The sequence below is a fragment of the Typopeltis vanoorti genome, chromosome 21, assembly GCF_054136105.1.
Source record: "Typopeltis vanoorti isolate ZY-2024b chromosome 21, IOZ_Tvanoo_1.0, whole genome shotgun sequence".
NCBI classification, from domain to species: domain Eukaryota; kingdom Metazoa; phylum Arthropoda; class Arachnida; order Uropygi; family Thelyphonidae; genus Typopeltis; species Typopeltis vanoorti.
Window position 1 is genome coordinate 16738965 of NC_143569.1, and position 24946 is coordinate 16763910.

At 34.1% G+C, this 24946-nt stretch overlaps 1 protein-coding gene across 4 annotated transcripts in view; it reads right to left on the reverse strand.

Moving 5' to 3' along the window:
* Positions 1-24946, reverse strand: part of LOC150094647 (uncharacterized) — a 628041-nt gene that overhangs the window by 508824 nt on the left and 94271 nt on the right. For all 4 annotated transcript variants that reach the window (XM_090411495.1, XM_090411492.1, XM_090411494.1 and 1 more), the window contains exons 6-7: positions 19691-19802; positions 13052-13158 (exon numbers count right to left, since the gene is read on the reverse strand). In XM_090411495.1, the coding sequence (XP_090267621.1) occupies positions 13052-13158; positions 19691-19802 (219 nt within the window). The remainder of the gene's footprint in view (positions 1-13051; positions 13159-19690; positions 19803-24946) is intronic.

A 24946-nucleotide genomic window follows, 5' to 3' on the forward strand; every position in this document is an offset into this window, starting at 1 on the left:
GCGAACATGAAGAGAATATTACAACTAAGACGCTAACTGCAAAAAGAACTTGAGCTAGTTTTCAATCACACTAAGTATGCTAAGAAAATTTGGTGTATGCTAAGAAAATTTGATGCTGATCACGATATGGAACAAAGCTTCAAAATCTGCTGAAATCTTGATAAAGTGATCGCTAGCTATTGCGAATTGCATGATAAGATGAAAAAGTGAAGCACAGTTCAACCATCTTTACTTAATTATTTTGTAAAAAGTAGCTCAATTAAATGTGTAGGCTTTAAATAAAAATTTAAGCAATTGATTTTTATTATCTAATATAGCTTATAATGTAATAATGTAATTTTTTCCCCAAATTTATGCTGATTGATGAATTATAATTATTTCTATTGTATATTGTATTCACTTAACGTGATTTCGCTTAGTGCCCATTAATCGAATTAAGCGAAGTTTCCCTATTTCTTAAATTTCTGTGTTGATTAAAAACTTTTATAAAGCTTAAAAGCTTTATAAAAATATTATTTTCTTAATATCATGTCATTTACAGTATTATTTATATTTGAGCCAAAGTATTTGAAGTCTTCTATTTTATCTAAAAGTTGGTTGTATTCTGTAATGATGGCACCTCGTACTATATTTGTAAGTATTTTAGTTTTATTTGAGTTAACTGTCAGTCCAAATATTTTTGCAGCTTGGTATAGTTTGTTAAAGTGTTGTTCTGGCTTGAATAAAGATGAATCTATTAATACTATATCGTCTGCAAAGCTGAGGTCACTGAGACAGAGTTGTTTTTCTAACAAATAAGCTTAGGTGTTGATGGTTATTCATGACTTATTTTTCACGGTATTAACAACACCACACACACTTTTATCACAAGATGTTTTATTAACACTTATATTTCGCTGATTTTCAACTCAGCATCATCAGAGCACAACACACTTGTATACGTGACAGTGAGTGAGTGAAACACTATAATTGGAAAGTTAAGGGAAAGTCAAGCAGGATTTCTAAAGAACAGAAGCACATTATAACACATTTACAGTGTAAGATTATTGAAAGGTTCCAAAGATAAGAATATTCCTCTTATCCTCAATTTCATAGACTTCACAAAGGCATTTGATTTCATTAGTAGAATTAACATGTTTAGTATTCTTTATCATTATGGTATTCACAACAAAATTATTGAAGCAATTGCAGCACCTTATCAAGAATTTCATGCTCGTGTTCTTGTCAATAGAGAATTGACAGAAAAATTTCCTATAACAACAGGAGTTCTGCAAAGAGACACTTTGGCTCCCTTCCTCTTTATAATATCCTAGACTAAATTTTCAGGATAGTTGAGGAAGGATTCAGCACAACGCTAACAACCAGCGATAAACAACTCTCCTGACTTATTTTTCACAGTATTAACAACACCACACACACACTTTTATCACAAAGATGTTTTATTAAGCTTATATTTCACTGATTTTCAACTCAGCATCATCAGAGCACAACACACTTGTATACGCAACAGTGAGCGAGCGAAACACTATAATTGCAAAAGACAAAAGATCTAAAGTCCTATTTTTGGCACCCTCTAAATGGAAAAAAAAAAAAAAAAAAAAGCAGCAGCTATCCAGGAGTTTTTCTTAGGATAACCGTCTCCCAAATTTCTGGCAAATTAATGCAGCCATATTTGTTAAGGTTGGGAGAAATCTTCAAAGCCATTGCTGACTCAAAAAAAAAATAATATTTCAGATCTATAATGACTCCTAAATAGCACAATCGTTTTCCTCCATCTAATCCTGTGTGAAGGAGTGTCCAAAGCTTGGTCTGCCAGTCCCGACTTGCCATAGTCTTTCATGTTCTTCCAGGCGGATGTTCACTGATCTTCCTGTTTGCCCATAATAGGCCAAGTCACAGTCACAAGGAACTTCATACACTCCTGGGTGTGCTAAAGGGTGAAGTTTATCGTTAGGTGAGCAGATCACAGTTGCCAGCTTGACATGAGGTTTGAAAGTGGTGCGAAGGCCATGTTTCAACAATACTTTGGCTATCTTTTCCGATGTACCTCTGATATAGGGAATAGAAATGGTCATGTTGTATTCTTGTGTATTAGGGGAGGGAAGAGTAATGGGCCTATGTAGTGTTTTATCTATTTTGTAAGGATTGTAGCCATTGGCTAAGAACGTATGGCACAGGTATTGGAGTTCAGTGGTCAGAGCTGTATCGTTAGAACAAATGGCTCTGGCTCTGTGTGTAAGTGTTTTTAAAATGCCGTACTGTTGGACTGAATGATGATGTGATTGTTTATGTAGGTATCTATCTTCCTGTGTGTGTAGGCTTTCTGTAAATAGAAAAAGATAGTGATCCATCCGAAAGGCGGGTGACTAATGTGTCAAGAAATGGTAAACAGTTATTTGATTTTTTTTTACTGTGAAGTGAATTTTGGGGTGTTGGCTGTTTAGGTAGGTAACAAAAGCATCCAAAGTGTCTTGTCCATGGGCCCAGATGGCAAGCACATCATCTACATAGCGTAACCACACTTGTGGCTTGTATGTAGCAGTGGTAAGTACTTTGTTTTCAAAGTGTTCCATGTAAAAATTTGCTAACGGGGGAGAGAGGGGGGGAACCCATAGCAGTACCATTAATCTATTTGTAGAATTTTCCTCCCCATGTGAAGTAACCTGCATTCATGGTAAGTTGAAATAATTCAAAAATATCAGGGGGAAATTTAGACTTGATTAAATCAAGAGTGTCTATAAGTGGTACAAAAGCAGTTAAAATTGAAGGAAGTACAGGAAGATGAGTTGATGTTAAATCAGGCGTACAACAAGGGTGTACATTATCTCCACTTATTCATTGTCTATAGGGGCCACATTATGAAGGAAAGTGGTGTTAAACCTGATAGCAAAATTGGATATGTTAATCTCAGCTCTATACTTTATGCAGATGATGTTATACTCCTAAATAAATCCAGGAGAAGTCTGCATTTTTTCCTGACCAAGCTGAATAACTGCTGTAATAAATTTAGTATGAAAATTAGCATTAAAAAGTCAAGACGATGAAAATAGGCAGAAACAGTGAAAACATCAACTGCATTAATGGGTTCTCCATCCTGAATGGAGAACCTATAGCGCAAGTACCATATTTACTCGAATATAACACCCCCTCGCATATATCATGCACTCCAGATTTTACTTTACGAAAAAAAATTGAAAAGTTTCACATATATCTCGCATACGAAAAAAGTTAAAAAATTTAAGAAATACATAGTGAATGTTGTTATGGCAGTTTCAGATATTATAAAATTTGGTTGAAGAGAATCAGCATTTCAAATCAACAATCTTTGGCTTGACTTTGTTGTTGAGTTGTGCAATCTTCTGTTAATACAGCACCAATCATATGCGAGACTGGAAGTAACGATAACGAACAGGAGATTTTTGGTAAGTTATATCCATTTTCAGTTTTTTTTTTTTTTTTTTAAATTCATGGTGATATTATGATTCTAAAATAATAAAATGACAAATAATAATGACTGTTTGCTTTAATTTAATTACAGAAGCATTGTCACTAAAGATTCAAATACAGGTAACCCTCTTATAACGCGGATGTTAGGTTCCACAAAAATGCCACATTATATAAATCACGTTATGTGGGACTCAGATCACATAGAAAAAGTAGAGTTAGGTTCCGCAATCGTTTTTTTTAAGATTATATAAACAATGACATATCCAAGAAAAAAATATTTTTATTTAAACTATGAAACAAATATTATAAAATATTTGTTTCATAGTTTAAAATTATAAAAAATTATAAATTGTACATAAACTTCATTGCACATAATACATAAATGTTTTAGGCAAAATAAAATAAAGTGTATATTTTAATCGTCATCACTCTCTTCAAAACTAACATTTCGTAGATTTTCTTCATTTAAGAGTGGCCAGACATCATCATCACCTTGAAATCTCTTGGACATCATTAGTATAATTCTCATTGCAAACTTCGGTTGGTTTAGTTATCAAGAAGTCAGTATAAGATCTTGTTTACCACTATGCTGCAATTTTTTATTAAGTTCATAATACGAAGCTAAACAAATATCCAATTGTCTCATGAATTTTCAGGAGCGCTCCATTGAGAGATCATTACCCATAAAATAACTTTCTTGCCAAGTCCAATCCTGCTAATTTCTTTAAACTGAATTCTTTAACAGATTCATCACAATCAGAATCTTCGGCAGAACTTTCCCTGCCATTTGGTTCGACGTCATCTATTAATTGTACCAGTTCCTCCTAATTTAATCTATTTCCCCATCAATTAATTAACTAATTTCATTTTCAACCATATTACAAAAGCGCTCTTAGTGGCCATTACTTTAATTATTTTTTTTTTTTACATAAAAAAAAAGGATTACATATTGTATGTAACCAGTGCCATAGCTAGCGCTTTTTGCTGCCCGGAGCGGTCCTTGAATTTGCCGCCCCTCTTAATACACACCAAAAATACTACAAAAAGTCAAAATGACATATAAGGAATTAAATTAAAACACCATGTTTATTTTTGAAGTAAAACTTTAATTCCGACATTCTAAAATGTGATTTTTCTTGCTTTATCGTTAGCAAAATTGATGGATTGTCGAAGTCTATTTCATCACTCAGTTGTTATTCTATAGACAGTATGGCAAAATTTCTTAAATATAAAGTGCCGCCTGAGGCAGACTGCCTCCTCCGCCCTCCCCAAGCTATGCCCCTGTATGTAACTCACCAAAAAATAAAGTGCTCGGCTTGAGATTAACACACTTATGATTTTTAATGCACTTTCCTGGCAGAAAACGAAGACAATTTTCAACAATAAATACTTTACACGGTAAACAATTGATGTACATGTGTACTAAAGGGTATTTTTCACCTAATATAAATTTGCTACTTATAACTACATGCGTGATATGGGCAGATGCAAATTTAATGAAGATAAAATTTGATTTTTAAATCGTGCGTTGAAAAATACAGGTAATCCTCGTATAAAGCGGTACTTATACAATGCGGTTTCAATATAACACGGTCTACAAATTGTAGTATCCCTTGTTGAACGCGGTACTTATACAACGCAGTTTCAATATAAATAGTCTACAAATTGTAGTAATCTTTTATCTGTTCATATATTTTAAAGTGCGACTTAAAAATCAAATTTTAAGTTCGTTACATTTGCATCTGCCTATATCGCACATGTAGTTATAAGTAGCAAATTTATATTTAGGGGAAATACCCTTTAGCACACATGTACGTCAATTGTTTACCGTATAAAGTGTTTATTGTTGAAAATTTTCTTCGTTTTCTGCCAGGAAAGCACATGAAAATCATAAGTGTGTTAATCTCAAGCTGAGCACTTTATTTTTTGGTGAGTTACATACAATATGTAATGCTTTCTTTATGTAAAATATTTATTTTTATAGTAATGGCCACTTAGAACATTTTTGCGATATGGTTGAAAATGAAATTAGTGAATTAATTGATTGGGAAATAGATTTAAATGAGGAGAAACTGGAACAATTAATAGATGACGTTGAACCAAATGGAGGAGAAAGTTCTGACGAAGATTCTGATTGCGATGAATCCTTTATTTCTTTAATCCATTAAAGAAATTAGCAGAAGGATTGAACTTGGCAAGAAAGTTATTTTATGGATAATGATCTCTCAATGGAGTGCTCCGGAAAATTCAGGAGACAATTGGATATTTGTGTAGCTCCGTATTATGAACTTAAAAAATTGCAGCATAGTGGCAAGCAAGATCTTATTACTGACTTCTTGATAACTAAATCAGCTTAAGTATGCAATGAGAATTATACAAATGATGTCCAAGAGATTTCAAGTGATGACGACATCCGGCCACTCGTAAATAAAGAACATCTACGAAATATTAGTTTTGAAGAGAGTGATGATGATTAAAATTTACACTTTATTTTATTTTGCCTAAAACATTTATGCATTTATATGCAATGAAGTTTACGTACAATTTATAATTTTTTATAATTTTATACAATGTATTTGTTTCATAGTTTATATGTTTTCTTAACTTACATGAATTACCTGAATTAAATAAAAATATATTTTTGTTGGATATGCCATTGTTTATATAATCTTAAAAAAAAAAAACTATTTCAGAACCTAACCCTACTTTTTCTATGTGATCTGAGTCTCGCATAACGCGGCATTTCTATGGAACCTAACATCCGCGTTATATGAGGGTTACCTATATGTGAAAAGATGAAGGATTACTACAGTTTGTAGGCCAACTTATATTGAAACCGAGTTTATAAGTACCACGTTATATGAGGGTTATCTGTTTATTGCATAAAGATGAGCAGCCGATCACATAAATAACGTTGATAATTAAAGTTTAAATGCATTTTATAAATAATGCAAGCAATTATAAATTATAATGAATACTGAGAATTTAATTATAAATGTCAATTTAATTTTTTTTCCTGAAAAACTTTAGTTTCAGAATATCCCTGCATATATCTCATGTCACGATTTTTTAACTTTAATTTTTTTTGGGGGGGGGGAGTGCAAGTTATATTCAAGTAAATACGGTAAAACATTTCAGCTATTTAGGCACAATTTTTAGTGAAGATGAAAAATTACATTTGGAAATAGACAGAAGAATTAGCAAAGTCAGTATGGTAAGAAGTCAGCTGAATAAATTTATATGGAATAAGAGAGAGAGATTAGTCAAAACGCTAAATTAGTTGTATACAAGACAGTGTTCAAACCAATTTTAACTTATGGGTCTGAGAGCTGGATTAGAAATAAAACTCTTGATCAAAGACTGGAGACCACAGATATGAGAGTCCTGAGAAAGATTAGTGGACAGAACAGATGGCATCAATAGAAGTATCATCATAAAAATGAGAATATTAGGAAAGAACTTGACACTGTTAGCAAAGCTAATATCAGGTGGTATGGCCACTCAAACAGAATGGGAGAGGAAAGATTAGATGAAGAAGTTTTCTTTGCCAGGATGGCAGGAAAAAGATTCAGAGGAAAACCAAGATGTAGGTGGATTGATACAGTAAAAAGTGTCTAAGAAGACAGAAATATAAGATCTGATAATATTAGAATGTTGACAGATAATAGGATAATCTGGAGGAAAATCCTGTACACCCCTGAGGGTATATGTCAGGAATTTGATGATCGTGATGAGATATAAAAAAAGAAACAGAAGTGTAGGACATAGGAGAAGAGATTTTAAAATTAAAATGGATATGGGCAGGACATACTGCACAGATGAAAAGTGATAGATGGGCAAAAACAATCATCCAGCAACATCCATATAAAGGAAGATGAATGCCTGGATGACCAAATAAAAGATGGAAGACATTGTGGAGATGGTTGGAGAATGGTGGCATCGGTAAGTCTTCAAGAGAGAAATATGGAGATAAATGCAGAAGGCCTATAACCATAAATGGGTACAAAAAAGGCTGGAAGAAGAAGAGGCCAACTGACATAAAGAAAAAGAAAAGTTGGTTCTTGTTGGAGACCCACACAGAATCATATGAAATCAATCCAAGATGTATGGAAATGTTTAGGAAACATTTAGAAAAAGGATAGATCTAAAAATTATCACTACAATATTGACAATTTTGATTCCATGGAGTCAAAAGACTCATCACAAGAAGACACAATCTCATATAAAAAGATCATCAAATAATGCCACACCCATTCACAGTTTCTGCACTGACCACACCACACACTCAAGCAATACATTCCACTCACAAAGCGCTCTCGTGAAAAGAACCTGCTTTTCGCTCCCTTGCTCACACCCTTCTTATAGAGATGGCCTCTTATAAAAAATCTCTACTGCATTAATCTGGTAACAACTCCTCACTAACTAATATGTATCAATTATATTCCCTCTCCTTCTATTCAAAAGTCTCTGTAAACTGAATTCTCTCGATGTCTTCATATCCCACATTTCAGAGCTCTGACACCAACTAAGTGAATCTATCTTCTCTAAACGCTTTCTAAGATACGATCTCCCATCATTTTGAAAACCAGTTAACTAGATCTGCACACAGTAGTCCATATGTTGTATGATGAAGACCTTATACAAGAAAATAACCTATTGACTTCTACGTGTTATGGTCCTCCTCATTCCAGATCTCTCATCTCCTCCACCTCCTGCAAAATTTCCTCATTAGCTGTACACTTTACATCCTATAATTCCTACCAAACTTCAAGACCCTTTGTAACATTAAACTGGCAGCTCTGCCCACTCACACAGCCTATTCAGATCTTCCTATAAGAACGTCTAGGAGTAAGACCATCTGTTATCTGCTATGAGGGTTCTTCCTAATTTTGTATCATCTCCAAACAGCTGCATATTTCCAGTCCAAATATCATTAACATACAAGTTAATCAATAATGATTTGAGTTAGGTTAGGTTATAAAACAACAGGTCAAACTCTCTTCCAGCATGGTCTATGAAATGAGGGAAAGGGAACCAATCATAGTATGGATGTTGAAATCTCTAAGGAAGATCATCTGTTTAGGTGGTTAGCCTGTATGTGATCAACTTCCAGAGAAATATAATCAAAGAGGTCAGTATAATCATCAGAATTAGCAGAGCGGTAAAAGAAGCAAATGAAGGCAACACAAACTAAGGTCAAGAAAATCTTTAGCTGAAGCAGATGATATAATGGAGATTCAGGTCTGATAACTTTTGGCAAGGGATTATCAGACAAAACAAAAGGGAATGTTCTACCCTTCCTATGGAAAGCATCATGCATGATGTAATATGGAAAGTTAAGTGAGCCGTAATCATAGAAGATGCCAATTGAGGTTCAGTAATGAATAACAGATCAAATTTGGATGCCTGTAAGTGATAGTGCACATTATTAATGATGGTATTAAATTTTGCATAGATGCTGGTCAAGTCTATGAAAAATCTTATACTCTTTTACAAGAGTATAAGATTATATTACCAAGAGTATATTACTCTTTTACAAGAAGTTTCATTGTTTTGTTAAAGTTTTGGTATATATATTTTTATTTGAGCCTCCATAACTCAGTCAATATAAACAAAGCCCAGAAAGATCAGAAAGACCTTGATTCCTTCTACAACATGAGGAACCTTTATATTGTCTCTTTCAACTAAATTTGAGTTAGCCTAATATGAAGGTTAAAGGGTTTTTTTCACTCAGAAACTCAGGTTTTTCGTCCCTTAGAACAGGCAAACCATGAACATATGGATTTACAGCCATGAATACTTACGACAATATGTGGAAGAGATAGAATCCTCACCACATGTCATTACACCCATAGTTAACATGAATCACATCATGGTAGTCAACTTCCTAGATTGGAGACAGCACATGAATGGGATGGGGGATATTTTTATTTATTTATTAATTTTTGGGGTATATATTTTTATTGTCTTTTTTTATAATTTTTTGTTGTATTTTTGAAATTTTTGTTGTTTTTGTGGGAGTTTTTTTTTTAAAGTAAAATGATAATTTTATACTGCCTTTCATGTTAGAATGTTGGCAAAATTTAGAAAATAGGGATATACAAAATAGATGAATCACTTGTGGACACACAAGGAGTGCCCAGATCACAATTTAAATGAGACCTCAACTGTGCTCCCTGCAAGCTATAATGCTATACTTGGACTTCCTTCAAGTTTCAATCTGGCAAAGTTCAGTTTGGCAGCCAGCTTACGGAAACTATTTTATAACTCCAAACTTGAGGAGAGGAAGTGCTAGCGCTCAAATTCAACAATTACAGTATGGGAAAGCATGCCTAGAAAAGCTACCACCTTCACTGCATGTAAAAAGAAAGGGAGAGATTAAAACCTAGACCATACTCTAGAGTCAAAACATGGTAACAGCTACTTCATGCCTCTAATAAGCAGAGTGGTGATGTTTCACCAGATGATGAAAGTTATGTACTACATACAGAAAGGTAAGGTTGACTTGGCTGAGAGATACTATATATTGCACATAACAGCTCATTAATAGATAGCTGAAAGTGTTTCAGTATTTCATATCTCCTACTAGCACTTCCTCTCCTCAAGTTTGGAGTTATAAAATAGTTTCCGTAAGCTGGCTAAAGAGGGGGGGGGGACTAGTAGGAGATATGAAATACTGAAACACTTTCAGCTCATTAATAGATAGCTGAAAGTGTTTCAGTATTTCATATCTCCTACTAGTCCCCCCCCCTCTTTTTTTTTTAACTGTAATGATGAAGTAGGTTAAGATGACAACGTATTTCGGTATCACTAATGATCAAATAAATGAAATTTATTTATATTTGGTGAAATCTAGTGAAACTAACTATGTAATTCTGCATTGCTATTGATTTTATTGACTGGGAAGATGAATAGGCATGCAGAATTATCAAGGAAGGAAGGAAGGAAGGAATTTATGTGGAATTGTAAGGAAGATGATTATAACAGACTTAGAGCCAGCTTGGGAGAAAGTAAAACAGATGAAAGAATTTAAAAGAAGAGTGGTCAGTAGTGGATGGAAGCTAGTTTAGAAATATCTGTTACAGCAATGACAAATTGCATACCTGTAGTGAAAAAGATGGAGCCACCATAACTCAGCTGGTATAGATGAGGTCTTTGGTTGAAAGACAGTTCAAATCTCATGAGGATCCTTTCATGAGGTGTTTTCAATCAAATGGTGAGTGAGTCAGTTTCACATGGAGGTGGAAGGTTTTACTCCCAGAAACTCAGGTGTTTCATCTTTCAAAACAGGCAAACCAGCTCTGTGAACATGCAAATCTATAGGTATAAATACTGGCCCTTAAGGGATGAGCAGATCAGTGGTGTGCCAGCTGCATTCATTTACTGTAATCCCTAAGCAAGGCACTCTAGCAGGTAGAACAAAAGTCCATCTGAAAGCTGTAAGGAGGATGTAAGCAGAGGGGTGAGTAGTAGATTCTTTGTATTGAGAGTGGTGGTGAGTACAATGAATTCACTGAGAGCATGGTAAAGTGCAGAAACAGTGGATGATTTTAAGACATGGTCCAATGGATTTTAGTTTTGAGCAAAGGGACCTTCTGTGATGAGTCTTTTGACTCTACAGAAGTCTTATGTTAATAATATTATTATTTTCAGTTCTATCATACTAAATTAGACTTAATGAAAAATCTCATAAGTGCATATGTAAACTTTTGTGGCAATCTTTCTTGTACATAATACTAGATTGCCAGAAGACAGGCAGTTATATGTTTGATTTTAGTCACCATAATTTTCAACCATGAATTCCACAGATATTTCAGATTTCTTCTTGACTCTCTGAAAATCAACAGTGCAAACAATATGATAAATGATAGTTGTACAAACAGTACAACTATCATTAACGAAGGACATAATATTAACTCTCCAAAGATTAATCTTTCAAGCAGTGTATATTCATACTTTTTTTATGTGACTTTTTTGTAAGCCTATAGTATTAACACATCACAGGTGGGCTTTTTTTATTTCTTATTTTATTTTTTCTATTTTAATTAATTTTATATAGTTTTTGAATTATTAATTTTTTATTTTATTTTTTTCCATAGTCCAGAAACCTAGTTTTACAAACCAAACATGGAAATTATTTAAGCCACTTCAGGCACCCAATAAAAAGAGCAATGGTGTCACACCAGGTAGATAAATTCATCTTCTGCCAAAAAAAAAATAACAAATAACAACTAACAACTGTTAGTTGGAGAGCACATATGCTAACCTCATAGATAACTAGGCTTGGATAACCAGTTTTCCTCTTAACCTCTTGTTCACAAACAGAACTGACACGCTATATGTTCCAAAAAAAGGTTTCAATAATATACTGTGAATACTTTGAAAAACTATTTTTAAGCTTTCACTTAAAAGAAAAAAATAGCAATAATGTATTTTAAAATGGATTACCTTAAAATTTAAAAGTACTAGTCAATAATTTTCATTAATAATTACTGGCACATCTCTAGTCAATATCCATAAATATTCTAATATTCGGGTTCAATTTTCATTGACAACATACATTCTTCCCAGGAAACCATTCATCTTGGCTAACAATTCATCTCTGAGTGATGTAAGGAAGAAATTCAAATGCTAATGCAGTTTATTTTAAGTGGTATATAGTAAGATTTTGAAATGCCTGAAGTAACTTTTCAATCAGAATTTTAATAGGCAGCATTTTTGTTTTCTGAAAAACTTTTACACACACTTTTAGGAATGTAGAAGGCGGCAAAATTTTGTGGTTGTTGTGAAACATCTCTCACGAGGAGGGTGGTGACAAACAAAAGTATCGGCAAAATGGTTTAGTAAACAGGAGCAGGGTTATCATTATGAGGGATTTTAATTAGGTTAGAACTAATTAAAATCCCTCAATAAAAACACTGAAATGAATAGATAACATCTAAGGAGAATGATTTTCTCAATATACTGAAAGAAGGACAACTACCTTAGGCAGTATGTTGTAACAGCAATGACCTGTAAAACAAGAGTCTTAGATTCAGTTATACAAAACAATATCAAGACTGGAATGTTAGTTATTGGATGAAGTCAATGGAATTAAGTTGCAGAGTTTAGGGGACAGGCAAAAAAAACAGATGATATTATAGAGATGTTTAAGTTAGTGATTGTACCAGATTAATACAAGAACCATTTGTTTCATATGCCTGACTACTCAGTCAAGCATATGAAACAAAAATAAAATTTTATTCCAATTAATACAATATATTCATTACTGACAGACAAAATCGACATCTCTACTTCTCAATGTATGATGCTGAAATTCATAGAGAAACCCTGAAAATTTACTTCATAATTTATAAGAAATAATATTTTTACTTCTATTAAATGAAGCATTTTGTTAGCTTATTACTGACAATTTTGAGGAAAAAAAAATGCGCACCAATGACAAAAGAGAACACTCACAGCTCTTCATGATACATCTGAAGAGCTGCGAATGTTTGCTCTTGTTTGTTATATTTTATAATTTTTTTTTTCTTTTTTCACAATATATCTGTCTTATAAAACTGAAGGTTACACTATTTTAATATAAATCTTAAAAAGTTATTACCAAAACTTCTAGTGTGCGGCCAACATCCAAAATAGATTTCACTCCAGCAGAAACAACTGTTATAGGGGTTTTAGACAGTTCCCTAAGATCGCTACTGATATCCATACCTATAAGAATAAATTAATGAATAAATAAAAGTATAGTCAGTCCTTGACTTAAGATAGGGTTCCATTCTAATGATTCTATTGTAAGTCGAAAAGGCTATAATATGGAAATGAAAATCGCTATATATGAACTATAAAGATATGTTCACAATTAACAGGCCTGAATACTACTATGCATAGGTCTGTTTTGTTATATTTTTAAGAAATTTTTGTCTTTGGTTATAGTGAAATAATACAATATAAAAATTATTACATAAAATTTCTGTATACAGTACTGTACTACAATAAATAATGAAACATGAGTGTGCAATGCTTCTCTGCACTTACTAGTAAAATAATTCTGGAAACATCTGCAATTTGAATAATTAGCAACACTAATTATTCAAAACTGCTGCTTCTTTATTAATCAGACAATTCATCAGAAGAAGCAAAGGAGGTTAGACCAACAACAACAAATTCTTCAACTTCAGGAACTGCAACAAAGCATTATACAGATGGTTTACTAAATGCATAACTTGTGAAGTGTAGGCTCTTCAGGGGGTAAAGTGACAGCAGGAGGGACTTCTTCAAAAATTTGTGCATTTTGTCCAAATTAATCTCAATAGCATGCCTTTTCTTCATCATTAACATCAAATGCCTGAAATGTATCCTATTCATGGAATGCACAATATATAACGATAGTTTTCTACAGCATTACTAACTTCCTATCGACAATTTTCCTCAAAATTAATCTGTTACCTGTTAGTACTCCAATATTCTCAGATCTTATATTTTGGTCTTCTAAGGAACTTTTCCTGCCATCCTAGGAAAAAAAATAAAATAAAAATAAAAAAAAAACACGTTTGTTTTGCTAGCCTTATCCATTCTGTTTAGGTGAACATACCATTTGAGATTTGCTCTGTTCACAGGTTCCTGATGCTAACAATGTCAAAATTCTTCCTAATATCCTCATTTTTAATTTTTGATTCTAAATTTAATTTTTACATTTGATTCTGCGATACAATCTGTTCATTCCCCCTACTCTTTCTCATAACTTGTATATCTGCAGTCTCTAGTATTTGATCAAGCACTGTATTTCTAACCCAGCTCTCAAATCCATAAGTTAAAATTGGATTGAACATTGTCTTGTATACAGCTATAGTTTCATGTTTTGATTAATTTCTCTCTTAATCCATATAAATTTAGTTCATTAACTTCCTACCATACCAGTATGGTAATTATGTTGTTGATTTCCATATTTAATTTGCTACCTACACTAAAAATTGTGTCTACATATCTGAAATGTTTTATATACTGTTCTATGGTATCTCCATTCAGTTATTGTAGGTGATGTTTTCAATGTTACTACCTATTTTCAGTCTTTGTCTTTTTATTGCTAATTTTCATATCAAATTTATGGCAACAATTATTCGATTTAGTTAAGGAATCCTGCAGACTTGTACTGGATTTATTCAGGAATGCCTGCCAAGCTATGAAAATTCAATCAAGGACACAATGTGTGTGTTGATACTGCTACTGAAAGCTAGGTCATTTTTTCATGTTTTAGTTAATGATATTAGGTTAATTTATTGTAGTTTTTGTTTAACATGTGTGTGAGATTGACTGAGTTATTTAGTTTGTAAGTAAACGTTTTTTTTTTTTTTTTTTTTTTTTTTTTTTTTTTTTTTTTTTAAGTGCAATATTGTCAGTTTGGCACCAATGCATGGTACAGATATCATTGTTGGGTAATATGAATCTGTGATTTTGTGGTGATAAAGGGGACCATCATTAGCACAAATCGAAAACATTCTAACCAACCATTACACAAAAATAAATTTATATATAAATGTTGTTATCTTCCACTCCAAACTGATTACAGTTAAAAGGTTAGATACATAGAGCAAGAGGGGAAACATCATTGATACAGTCAATAGATAGTATAACATAAATGGCACAATCTATTGACTGCTTAACAAATTCTCATTTAATCCTTAGCATTATGTACTTATGACAGGAAGTATGCTTTGCATTATGGGATACTAGGACAATTGATTCTAGTAGTAAGACTTATACGTTGGTTAGACATAACTGGTAATTAATTTACGGAATTAACAACGCATATAAAGTATATTAATTAAAGATAACTTTAATGAATCACTTCTATATTTCGGCAATGTCACATTGCCATCTTCAGGAACATAAAGATATGGTATGTGCACTAAGGAACTAACAAAGCAAATGAGGAAGAAAGTAAGAAACTAATTTTGTTCCTAAAGTCCTAATGGTGCCCTCTTGCGGGCTAATTTGGTAGTCTTGGCAGTTGGGCTGAAGTTCTCATAATGAAAGTCTCCCAAATTTGGGGCAGTTTCATGCACCCAAATTTGTTGAGGTTAGGAACGTTTTTTAGAGCTGCTGAAGATTCTTTGAATAATCTTTCGTATTTAAACTTGCTGCGATGGATTATTTTTGTTTTCTTCCAACGAATTTTATGGTGGGTTTCTAAGGCATGGTCTGCCAGCCCAGAGCGACTGTACTGGTGAAACCGGATGTAGTCTTGGTGTTCTGAAATCCTGATATTTGTTGTTCTGTCTGTTTGGCCAAAGTAGGACAATTTGCAGCTGCAAGGGACCTGGTATACACCAGTAGGTCTAGGGGAAGTGGTTGGTCTTTGGTAGAGCGGATAAGGGATGCCAACTTTTTATATGGTCTGTAACAGGAAGTAAGGTCATATTTTTTGAGGATATTAGTTATTTTTTCAGAGGTGCCCTGGATGTAGGGGATAGTGATAGACTTGGTGTAGTCTTTATTGTGGAGGGGGTTGTGGTTTACAGGTTTTAGTATTTTTTGGATTTTTTGGGGGTTATAGCCATTGGCTAAGAAAGTGTTGAGGATGTGGTTTAGCTCCATAGTCAGGGCCTTGTCATCTGAGCAGATTAATTTTGCCCTGTTATATAGTGTTTTTATCACCCCATATTGTTGTGAGGGGGGGGGGGAATTGCTGGTGAATGTATCTGCCAGTGTGGGTGGGTTTTCTGTAAACAGAGAAAACCAAAGATCCATCAAGCTGGCAGTTGATTAAAGTGTCTAGGAAGGGGAGGGTGTTGTTTTCCTCTTTTTCTAAGGTGAACTGGACTCTGGGATGTTGGTTGTTTAAGTGTGTTAGGAAGGAGTGGAGTGTGTCTGAGCCATGTGGCCAAATAGCAAACACATCATCCACATAACAAAGCCAAATAGTGGGTTTTTGTGGGGCGGAGTTTAAGGCTTTCTCTTCAAATGTCTCCATAAAGAAATTGGCCAAGGGTGGGGAAAGTGGTGAACCCATGGCTGTCCCCTCTATCTGTTTGTAGAACTTTCCTTGCCAAACGAAATAGCCTGAGTTCATTGTGAACTGAAATAGGGCTGAGATATCGGGAGGAATGTGACATTGCCGAAATATAGAAGTGATTCATTAAAGTTATCTTTAATTAATATACTTTATATGCATTGTTAATTCCATAAATTAATTACCAGTTAGGACAATTGATGTGAAGTCATCAGTCTCTATATACACATAGCCTAGTCATGAAGCAATTTCATGCACAAACTTTGCTTACACTTGAGTAAAGGATTCAACAAGAATTTCACAAACAAACTTTGTTTTCTTGTACTTGGGTAAATGATTAAACAAGAACATAATATCTTGGCAAGTATAATTTATGACTCTCTAATATCCAGACAATTTCCAATCCAATTCACTCACCTGATATCTAAACCAATATGTTATAATTTAAATATTAACTTATTAAGTGGCATTCTATCAAATGTTTTCTCAAAAAAAAAAAAAGAAAAAAAAGCATATGATTTTTATCTTCAGGTGCTCTTGTTATTTTATTATAAAATGTAATCAGGTTACTGAAACAAGAGAGTTCCTAACAAATTAATGCCGATCCAAATCAGTAATATTACCCTAATCTATCCAGTTTTGTAATGTTACCTTAATTAATTTCTCCAAAATCTTAAACAACTACAGAAGAAATACAAACCTATCTATAAGTTGATACCTTCATTCTACCACTGCTACCTTTATACCATGGCATTATCTTATTTTCCTTCATATTGCTCCTCCATGCACAATATCCTGATATCTGTTGGTCAACCAATCTCCAGTCCAATTGCAAACCTGATATCATACACTGCAAATTAAGTATTGGCTGACAGGTACTGTGCCAAATGCCTTGGCAAAATCCATAAAAATGATATTATATACACTGCCTGGAAAGAAGTCTGGACACCATAGTATGTGGAACAAATAGCCATGGCACCCATCTTAATAAGATGTACAACCTCCTTTTGTTGATGACTGCATCAATCCTACAGTGCATGTTTTCTATAAGCATACCATAACCATCCATGAGAATTTTGGACCATTCTTCCTATAGGCATGTAATGAGGTACTGGATTGTTGTGACACAGACATCCCTAGACCTTACCCGATGCTCTAGTTCGTCCCACAGATGTTCAATGGAGTTGAGATCAGGGCTCTGTGAAGGCTAGTCATGTTCTACAGAACTGACTATTGTCTTACTGAAAGAGACAATGTTCAGAATGCTCAGATACCTCTCAGAGGTCCAAAGTCAAACCAGGAAAAACAGGGCAATGCCATCACATCACCTAATTTCATGGTTGGGATTACACACTCTGGTAACAGATGTTCACCAAGCATTTGCATACCCATCGATCTGATGAAGAGCTACATGAACACTAGTCTGTATGCCAGGCAACCAGTAGTCTGTGTATCCCTATCCTTATGCCAGAAGAGAGAATGTTTGAGATGGGCCAGATACCATGTCAACTATGAAGACAGATGGGGTCATCACTGTTTACAGAAGAGTCATGATTTGATCTACAAAATGATACTAGTGCTCTATCTGGAGAGAACCAGAAACACATTATTATCTTTCTAGTATGTGTTAAAGGGACAGGTATAGTGGAGGGAGTGTGAAAGTTTGGGGAGGCATCTCGTTGAGTGGATGCATGGGCCTGTATGTGTTTCCTAGCAGAACCATGAATGTTGTAACTTATAGATATGAGGTTCTGGATCATCCCTATGTTGTCTGTGTGTGGATGCAATAGGAAGACATTTATTCTTCAAAATTATAATGCTCATCCTCATCAAGTGAAGCTCATGGACCAATATCTTCAAGAAGAGACTTATGTGCACGTGGACTGGCCAGCCAGCAAAGTATCCTAACCTTCATCCTACTGAGCATGTCTGCAATGCTCTAAGTAGACATGTAGCTGCTCTCAATCCTCCCCCTCCTCAAAACCTTGAGAGATTTAGAACAGCTTTGCAAAAAGCAATGGTTGTTATTACTTGCTGAGCTCCTAGACACCATTATAAACAGTATGAAACATTGTTGTGAGCACTATTGCTGAGAGGAGTGACCACATTCCTTATTAAGGCACTTTGAGAATTTTATTTTGACCACTTGTTTTTTTGACTCTTGTCTTCATGTACTCATTTGTTATTGAACTATTCATTTGCAATTTGTGTGTGTATTTTGTTCACATCTCATAGCATACTGCTTTTCACCAAATTGTATAAAAATTCATCATTTTCTCTTTGTTCTTTAATTTATACCAGTATACTTTCCCCTGACTCTGCATTAGGTCTCACCACAATAAGTAATTTTTCCAGGCTCTTGATACCATATCCATTCAAGTGTAGGCTGTTCCTCTTATACAAGTCTTTTCTGCTATCAAAACTCTACATATCCAAAAACTCACATTCATTTCTTCCACAGTCTGTGCATTGAATCATAACTTATTTAACTTGATGCTGTCATGTCTTGGTATCAAACCAACAATTTACACTCACTTACTTTCTTGCTTGCTTTTTTTTCAACAGGCCTTTCATATCCCTCTCATACTATAATATTTCAGGTTCTTGTTTCACAAAAACTAATAGGTGAAAATTTATTTTATTACTGACTTCCAATATATTTACATCCAATTCAATTTCAATGAAAACTGAGATTTTTTTTTTTTTTTCAAACATTCTGATTAACTTCTTTCATGCAAAAAAGCATGATTTTTTAAACATTTTCGGATATGTTCACTCATTTTATGTTGTACTGCAGTTTTGCATACTACTACTACAGATAAAATGAAATTACTGTAACAAAAATCTAAGAATCTGGATGAAATTCAAATTGGAATGAATTAAATCCTAAATGACGATACTGAAAGCATTCATGTAGTTATAAAAATTTACATCTCTAACACATAATAAGATCATGAGGATCATGAGGGTACAAACTCATATGATGCAGACTATTTCCAGAAAAAAACTCTGATATCTGAAATGAGTAATGATCTAAAGATTCCATTGGGGAATGGAATCTTTAGATCTTTTATTGTTCTTTGAATATAAGGGCAATTACCAAAACTTCTCTTCTTTCATTGTTTTCACTTTTATTAAAAATAAGAGTGAATAAAAATAAAGAAAAAAATTCAACAAGAAAGTTAACATTTATCCAGGTTGCTAAAACCTTGGAAGGAAAAATGTTATACATACTGTTTTCTCCTCCTCGGTGAACACCTCCAATACCACCCGTTACAAAAATGCTAATACCCATCTTCTGGGCTATAGCAATTGTTCCAGAAACTGTTGTTCCACCTGTCAGACCCTAGAATAGAAAAAACATTTATAATAAAGTCCAATAAATATATTGCGAGATATTTAATAAGCTTAAAGGAGTAAACTACACAGAAGACAATAATATTTATACCACTTATAAAAACTTTAATAAGCTAATATTCTTATGATGATACTGTGGTGCTACTTATGAAGATGAAGCATCAGAGCAAACAAGACATTAGAAAAACAAGCCATTACAAAATAACTGCTAGAAAAATCAAGCATTAAATAAATGGAGCAGTAAATTATAGCAGCAAAAGATGTTAGCCGGTTAAAAATATAAATTGCTATCTATGTTATGAGAACTTGACATCGTCAGCATCCAGGAATGCATTAGCAGAGCTAATCTCAGGTGGTATGGTCACTTAGCAGAATGGCGAGGAAAGATTAGCAAAACAAGTGTTCTCTGCCATGTTGGCAGGAAAACGACCCAGAGGAAGATGTAGGTGGATTGATACGGTACTAAGTGTCTTAGACGATAGAAATATAAGATCTGATATTGTTGGAGTCTTGACAAGTAACAGACTGATTTGGAGGTAAATTGTAGATAGGAAGTTAGCAATGATGTAAATTTTTCATGTAGTACTACCATATCCTGTATACCCCTTGAGGGTAAATGGCAGGAATTTGATGATGATGATCTATGTTATGCCTATGTACCATATCAGGAAAGATTGTGAAAAGATCCAGCTGAGATTAGATTAATGTAGGAGTATCTCACACAATTCTTTAAAAAGACGTACATATTTTTATTACAGTGATATAGAAATCACTTCATTCCAATTAATGTAATGATGTGTTAACAAGTATAGTCAGTCAATCATAATTAAATGTGATGGTGACAGTAGATGTATTTGAGAAGCAAATGTTGAAAGTTTTTTCACTTGGTTATAAATTAAATTAAAGATACCAAGAAATTATATTCTTGTTTAATCCTTTATCCAAGTGTAAGCAAACAAAGTTTTAGAGTGAAGTGTCTTCATTACAGGCTAATGAGATAGATGACAATAAGTGCCTTAGTATTCTGGGTCTGGCTACCACTGATGAGATCTCAGTAAAGGTCAAAACCAGTCTGGGTAGCAGCCCTTCCAATACAATGCATAGCATTATACACACCCAAAATGATGTGTTCTTTGCATTATGGTATACTAAGGCAATTAATATGAAGATTTTCTATATATATATATATATATATATAAAAAGATCACTTTCACTGGCAGACACATCCATAAGTTTTCCAACCATCCTGGGAGTCATAAATTAGGTATAATTAAAACATAACATGAAATTTTTATAATGCACATAAAAGTATAGAAGATATCTTGGACTTACAGTCCTGACTATTACTATGAACAAAGTTGCATATCTGCAGGCATCAGACAAAGTGAACAAAAGTAATTATTATAATTATTACAAGTATCTCCATGGAGTCAGTAAATTCATTGCGGGAGACCCAAACTGTCAAAACAATATCTATCATATCTCTTCTTGAATTCATTTACAGACGAAAAACTCACAACTGAGTCAGGCAATGCATTCCACTCATTCTATACCCTCCAGGCAAAAAACCTCGTTCTCACACCCTTGTTAACCACACTTTTCTTTAATTTCCAGGGATGACCTCTTGTTCTTCCATCACTATCAACACAGCTGAACCATTTCCCCTGCATCAATCTTATAAAAACCTTTTAGTAATTTAAATGTTTCTATCATATCCCCTCTTCTCCGTCTATCAACCAACCTCTGCAATCCACAAGCTCTCAATCTATCAATGTAGGGAACATTTTTTACATCACTCACTAACGTCACTCTCCTCTGAACCCTCTCCACAACCTCCACATCTTCAAGGAATCCAGGTGACCAGATCTGAGCACAGTAATCCAAATGTGGAAGTATCAATGCTTTATAAAGGGAAATAATAACCTCTTTATCTCTGGCTGTTAGTGTTCCTCAATAACCAAGTAATCCTATGTGCAATCTTGGACACCTCAGCAATGTGTTCCCTGAACTTCATCTCCCTATCTTCCAACGTCCCTAAGTCCCTAGCCCCATCAATCTCTTGGAGTACCGTTCCAATGTAGTACAAAATGCATAACTTTACACTTTTCCATATTGAACTGACATCAATTGCCTTTTGCCCATTTTGCCAGCTTATTTAAATCATCCTGCAAACTCTCAAACATCAGCTTGATTTTTTATTGTGCCCAACTTTGCATCATCAGCAAACAACTGAATATCTCCCTTTAAGCCATTTCCCATATCATTTATGTACAAATTAAACAACAGTGGCCCAAGCACAGAGCCCTGGTGCACACCACTGGTCACCTGCCTCATCCTGGGCTCTGTTCCTCTATACACCACCTTCTGATATCTCTCCCCGAGCCATTCTCCTATCCATATCATCAGTTTAGTATCCAACCCCATCTGCTCCAATTTGCACAACAGTATTCCATGGGGTATCCTGTCAAAAGCCTTAGCAAAATCCATACTATTATAAAGCATTCAGTATCACTAGCACAATAAATAAGATTGGATGACCATTCCTTGACAAGAGAGGATCAGCTTTATTAGAATACAACATACTAGATCACTACATTTTGTGCACATAAAAAGTCATCAAAAATTGAAACATGAAAAAGAAATCATTTTTTAAACAGCCAACAATGCAATTACTTAATATAAACTCGACATTACTATTTTAATAAAAAAATCAATAAAAATCAGTGGGACCTGTCATGTACAGTCAGCTTTAAGTAGAAGACTATTAACCATGAGCTTTTCAACTTAATCATTTTTCAATTTTTTAGTAGTGTCTGCGAGCCTCCGTAGCTCAATCAATATAGATGAAGCCCTTTGGTCGAAAAATCTGTGTTCAATTCCCGTCATAAACACGAGGAACCTTTATCTGGTCTCTTTCGACAAAAGGCAAGTTAGCTGGTCTTATACCAGCTAACTCACCTTTAGTAGGGTTTTTTTTTTTACCTGGAAACTCGGGTTTTTCGTCACCCACAACAGGCAAACTGTGCTCATGAATGCATTTTCAGACACACCAGGACTAACCACATTATCCTTGAGTTACGGTTGCGAAATCCAAGAATACCTGGAAAGGTCGTGGCTGCTTAAGTGCCTGTTAGGACCACTGATAGGATAGTAGGGTCTGCAATACCATGTTCACTTATGATGGTCAAGACAATAAGCAGAATATTAACTTATGAAAGTTATTAGTAACTAAAGTTATTATTCCAGGTCTCTTATGTTCAAAACTCTTACGAATTATGGATTGCTGACATGCTAATTTTAAAAAAAAATCATAATTAGAGAGATAAATCCCAATCAATTCAAAGCTCTTGAGAGGCATAAATTATCACTTGCAAAAGAAATTAATTTTAATTATATGAGCATTTCCACAAGATAAGTTAATACTTACAGAAGAGAATTAGCTGATTATAAGAATAAAAAAATCTTTTTGTTGAATATGGTATTAATATAATTTTCATAGATTTATCAACTCACATATTTATGTATTACATTAATTGCAGTCAACTCTCATAGAAAAAACTGGAAGGACCAAGGAACAGCTTTTTACAGTAAAGATAACATTATGAACTGCCTTCAAAAACAGCAACAATGATACAGAGAATGCAGATGCTATTGGTGAATACTGACCATATGGCTACAGTATTAGATTATATAATCTAATTAATACAGTCATAGAAATAATAAAGTTATTATTTCTGCTCACATATTACAAGAATGTGCAAAAGAACTGACAGTGCCGCTAAATGTTTAATTTAAGTCTCAGCTCAAGTAAGGTTCTAAGGGAATGATAGGAAAGCAAAACAGCTCTGCTGCAGAAAAAAAAGACTCCAAGATAGGTAGATAATGATAGACAGATAAATATCTCAGGAGTGGTTAAAATACTAGAGAGGTTAGTCAGAGATAAAATTCAGGAATGGATGGATAGAAATATTTATAGAAGGCAGCATAGCTTCGTGAGTAAGGAGGTCATTTCTTTGGAATCTTACTTGTTTTATAACATAGTGACAGTTGAGTTCTATAAAAAGAATGTGATGACACTGCTGAACCTTGGAAAAACATTCAGCTGGATATCATGGTACTTTGCTAACAAACTGGAGCAAACGTAAATGCATATGAAGGTGGAGATATGAGGGTAGCTGGTGGACAGATGCAAAACAGAAGTATATGGAATAGTATTATCCAGAAGGCAGGTAACTAGTACTGTACCACAGGGCTCCATACTTGGACAGCTGCTATTTCGTTTGTTTACTGATGATATACAAAATGATTAGAAGGGAAATATTCATTGTTCCCTAATGGCATAAAACTGGGTAGAGTAACAGCTAATCAAGACAATGTAACAGAATGATTTAAAGAGACTGAGGGCAAAGGATAATGGGTAACAGTTTAATGTGGAAATTTTGGAATGAAAAGATTAGAATGTAATACACTGTTATGAACTTGGACTTCAAAAAATTGATGAGGACAGAGATTTAGAGGTGATGGTAGATAGAGAGGGTGAAGTTCAGAGGACATATGGCAAAAGTAATTCACAGGATTACTTCATTAGTGAAGAACCTACTGACAAGAAGAGAAAATGAAATTATTATTATTTCTCTTTGTAAGGCTTTGATAGTCATATCTGGATTACAGCATACAGATTTGGTCATCTGAGTTTCTTGGGGGATGAGAAATGTGACAGAGAAAATTCAGAAGTGAGTGACCAAACGTTCAATGGTCTGTAGAATTCAACCTACAAACCCCTAAATCGAGAGACTTAAGGGTTTGTGGGTTGCAGAAGTTGGTTGATAGGCAGAAAGTAAAGAATATGACAGAGACATAAGCCATTAAAAGGATTTTATGACTGATGTAGAAGAAATTTTTCAGCAACAGATGAGGGAGAACAAGCAATGGAAACTAAGGAAGAGTGTGATGGTCAACACAGTGTCAGAACTAGATTTTTTTCACTTGGAGAGCAGAGAATGAGTAGAATGGGTTGCCAAACTTTGTTGCAAGTTCTTAATCAGTGAAAGAGTTAAAGGAAAGGCATGATAGGTATTGTGTGAATAGATTTAGTGTGGACCTCCTGTAATGGGTTTTTCATTCCACAACTCC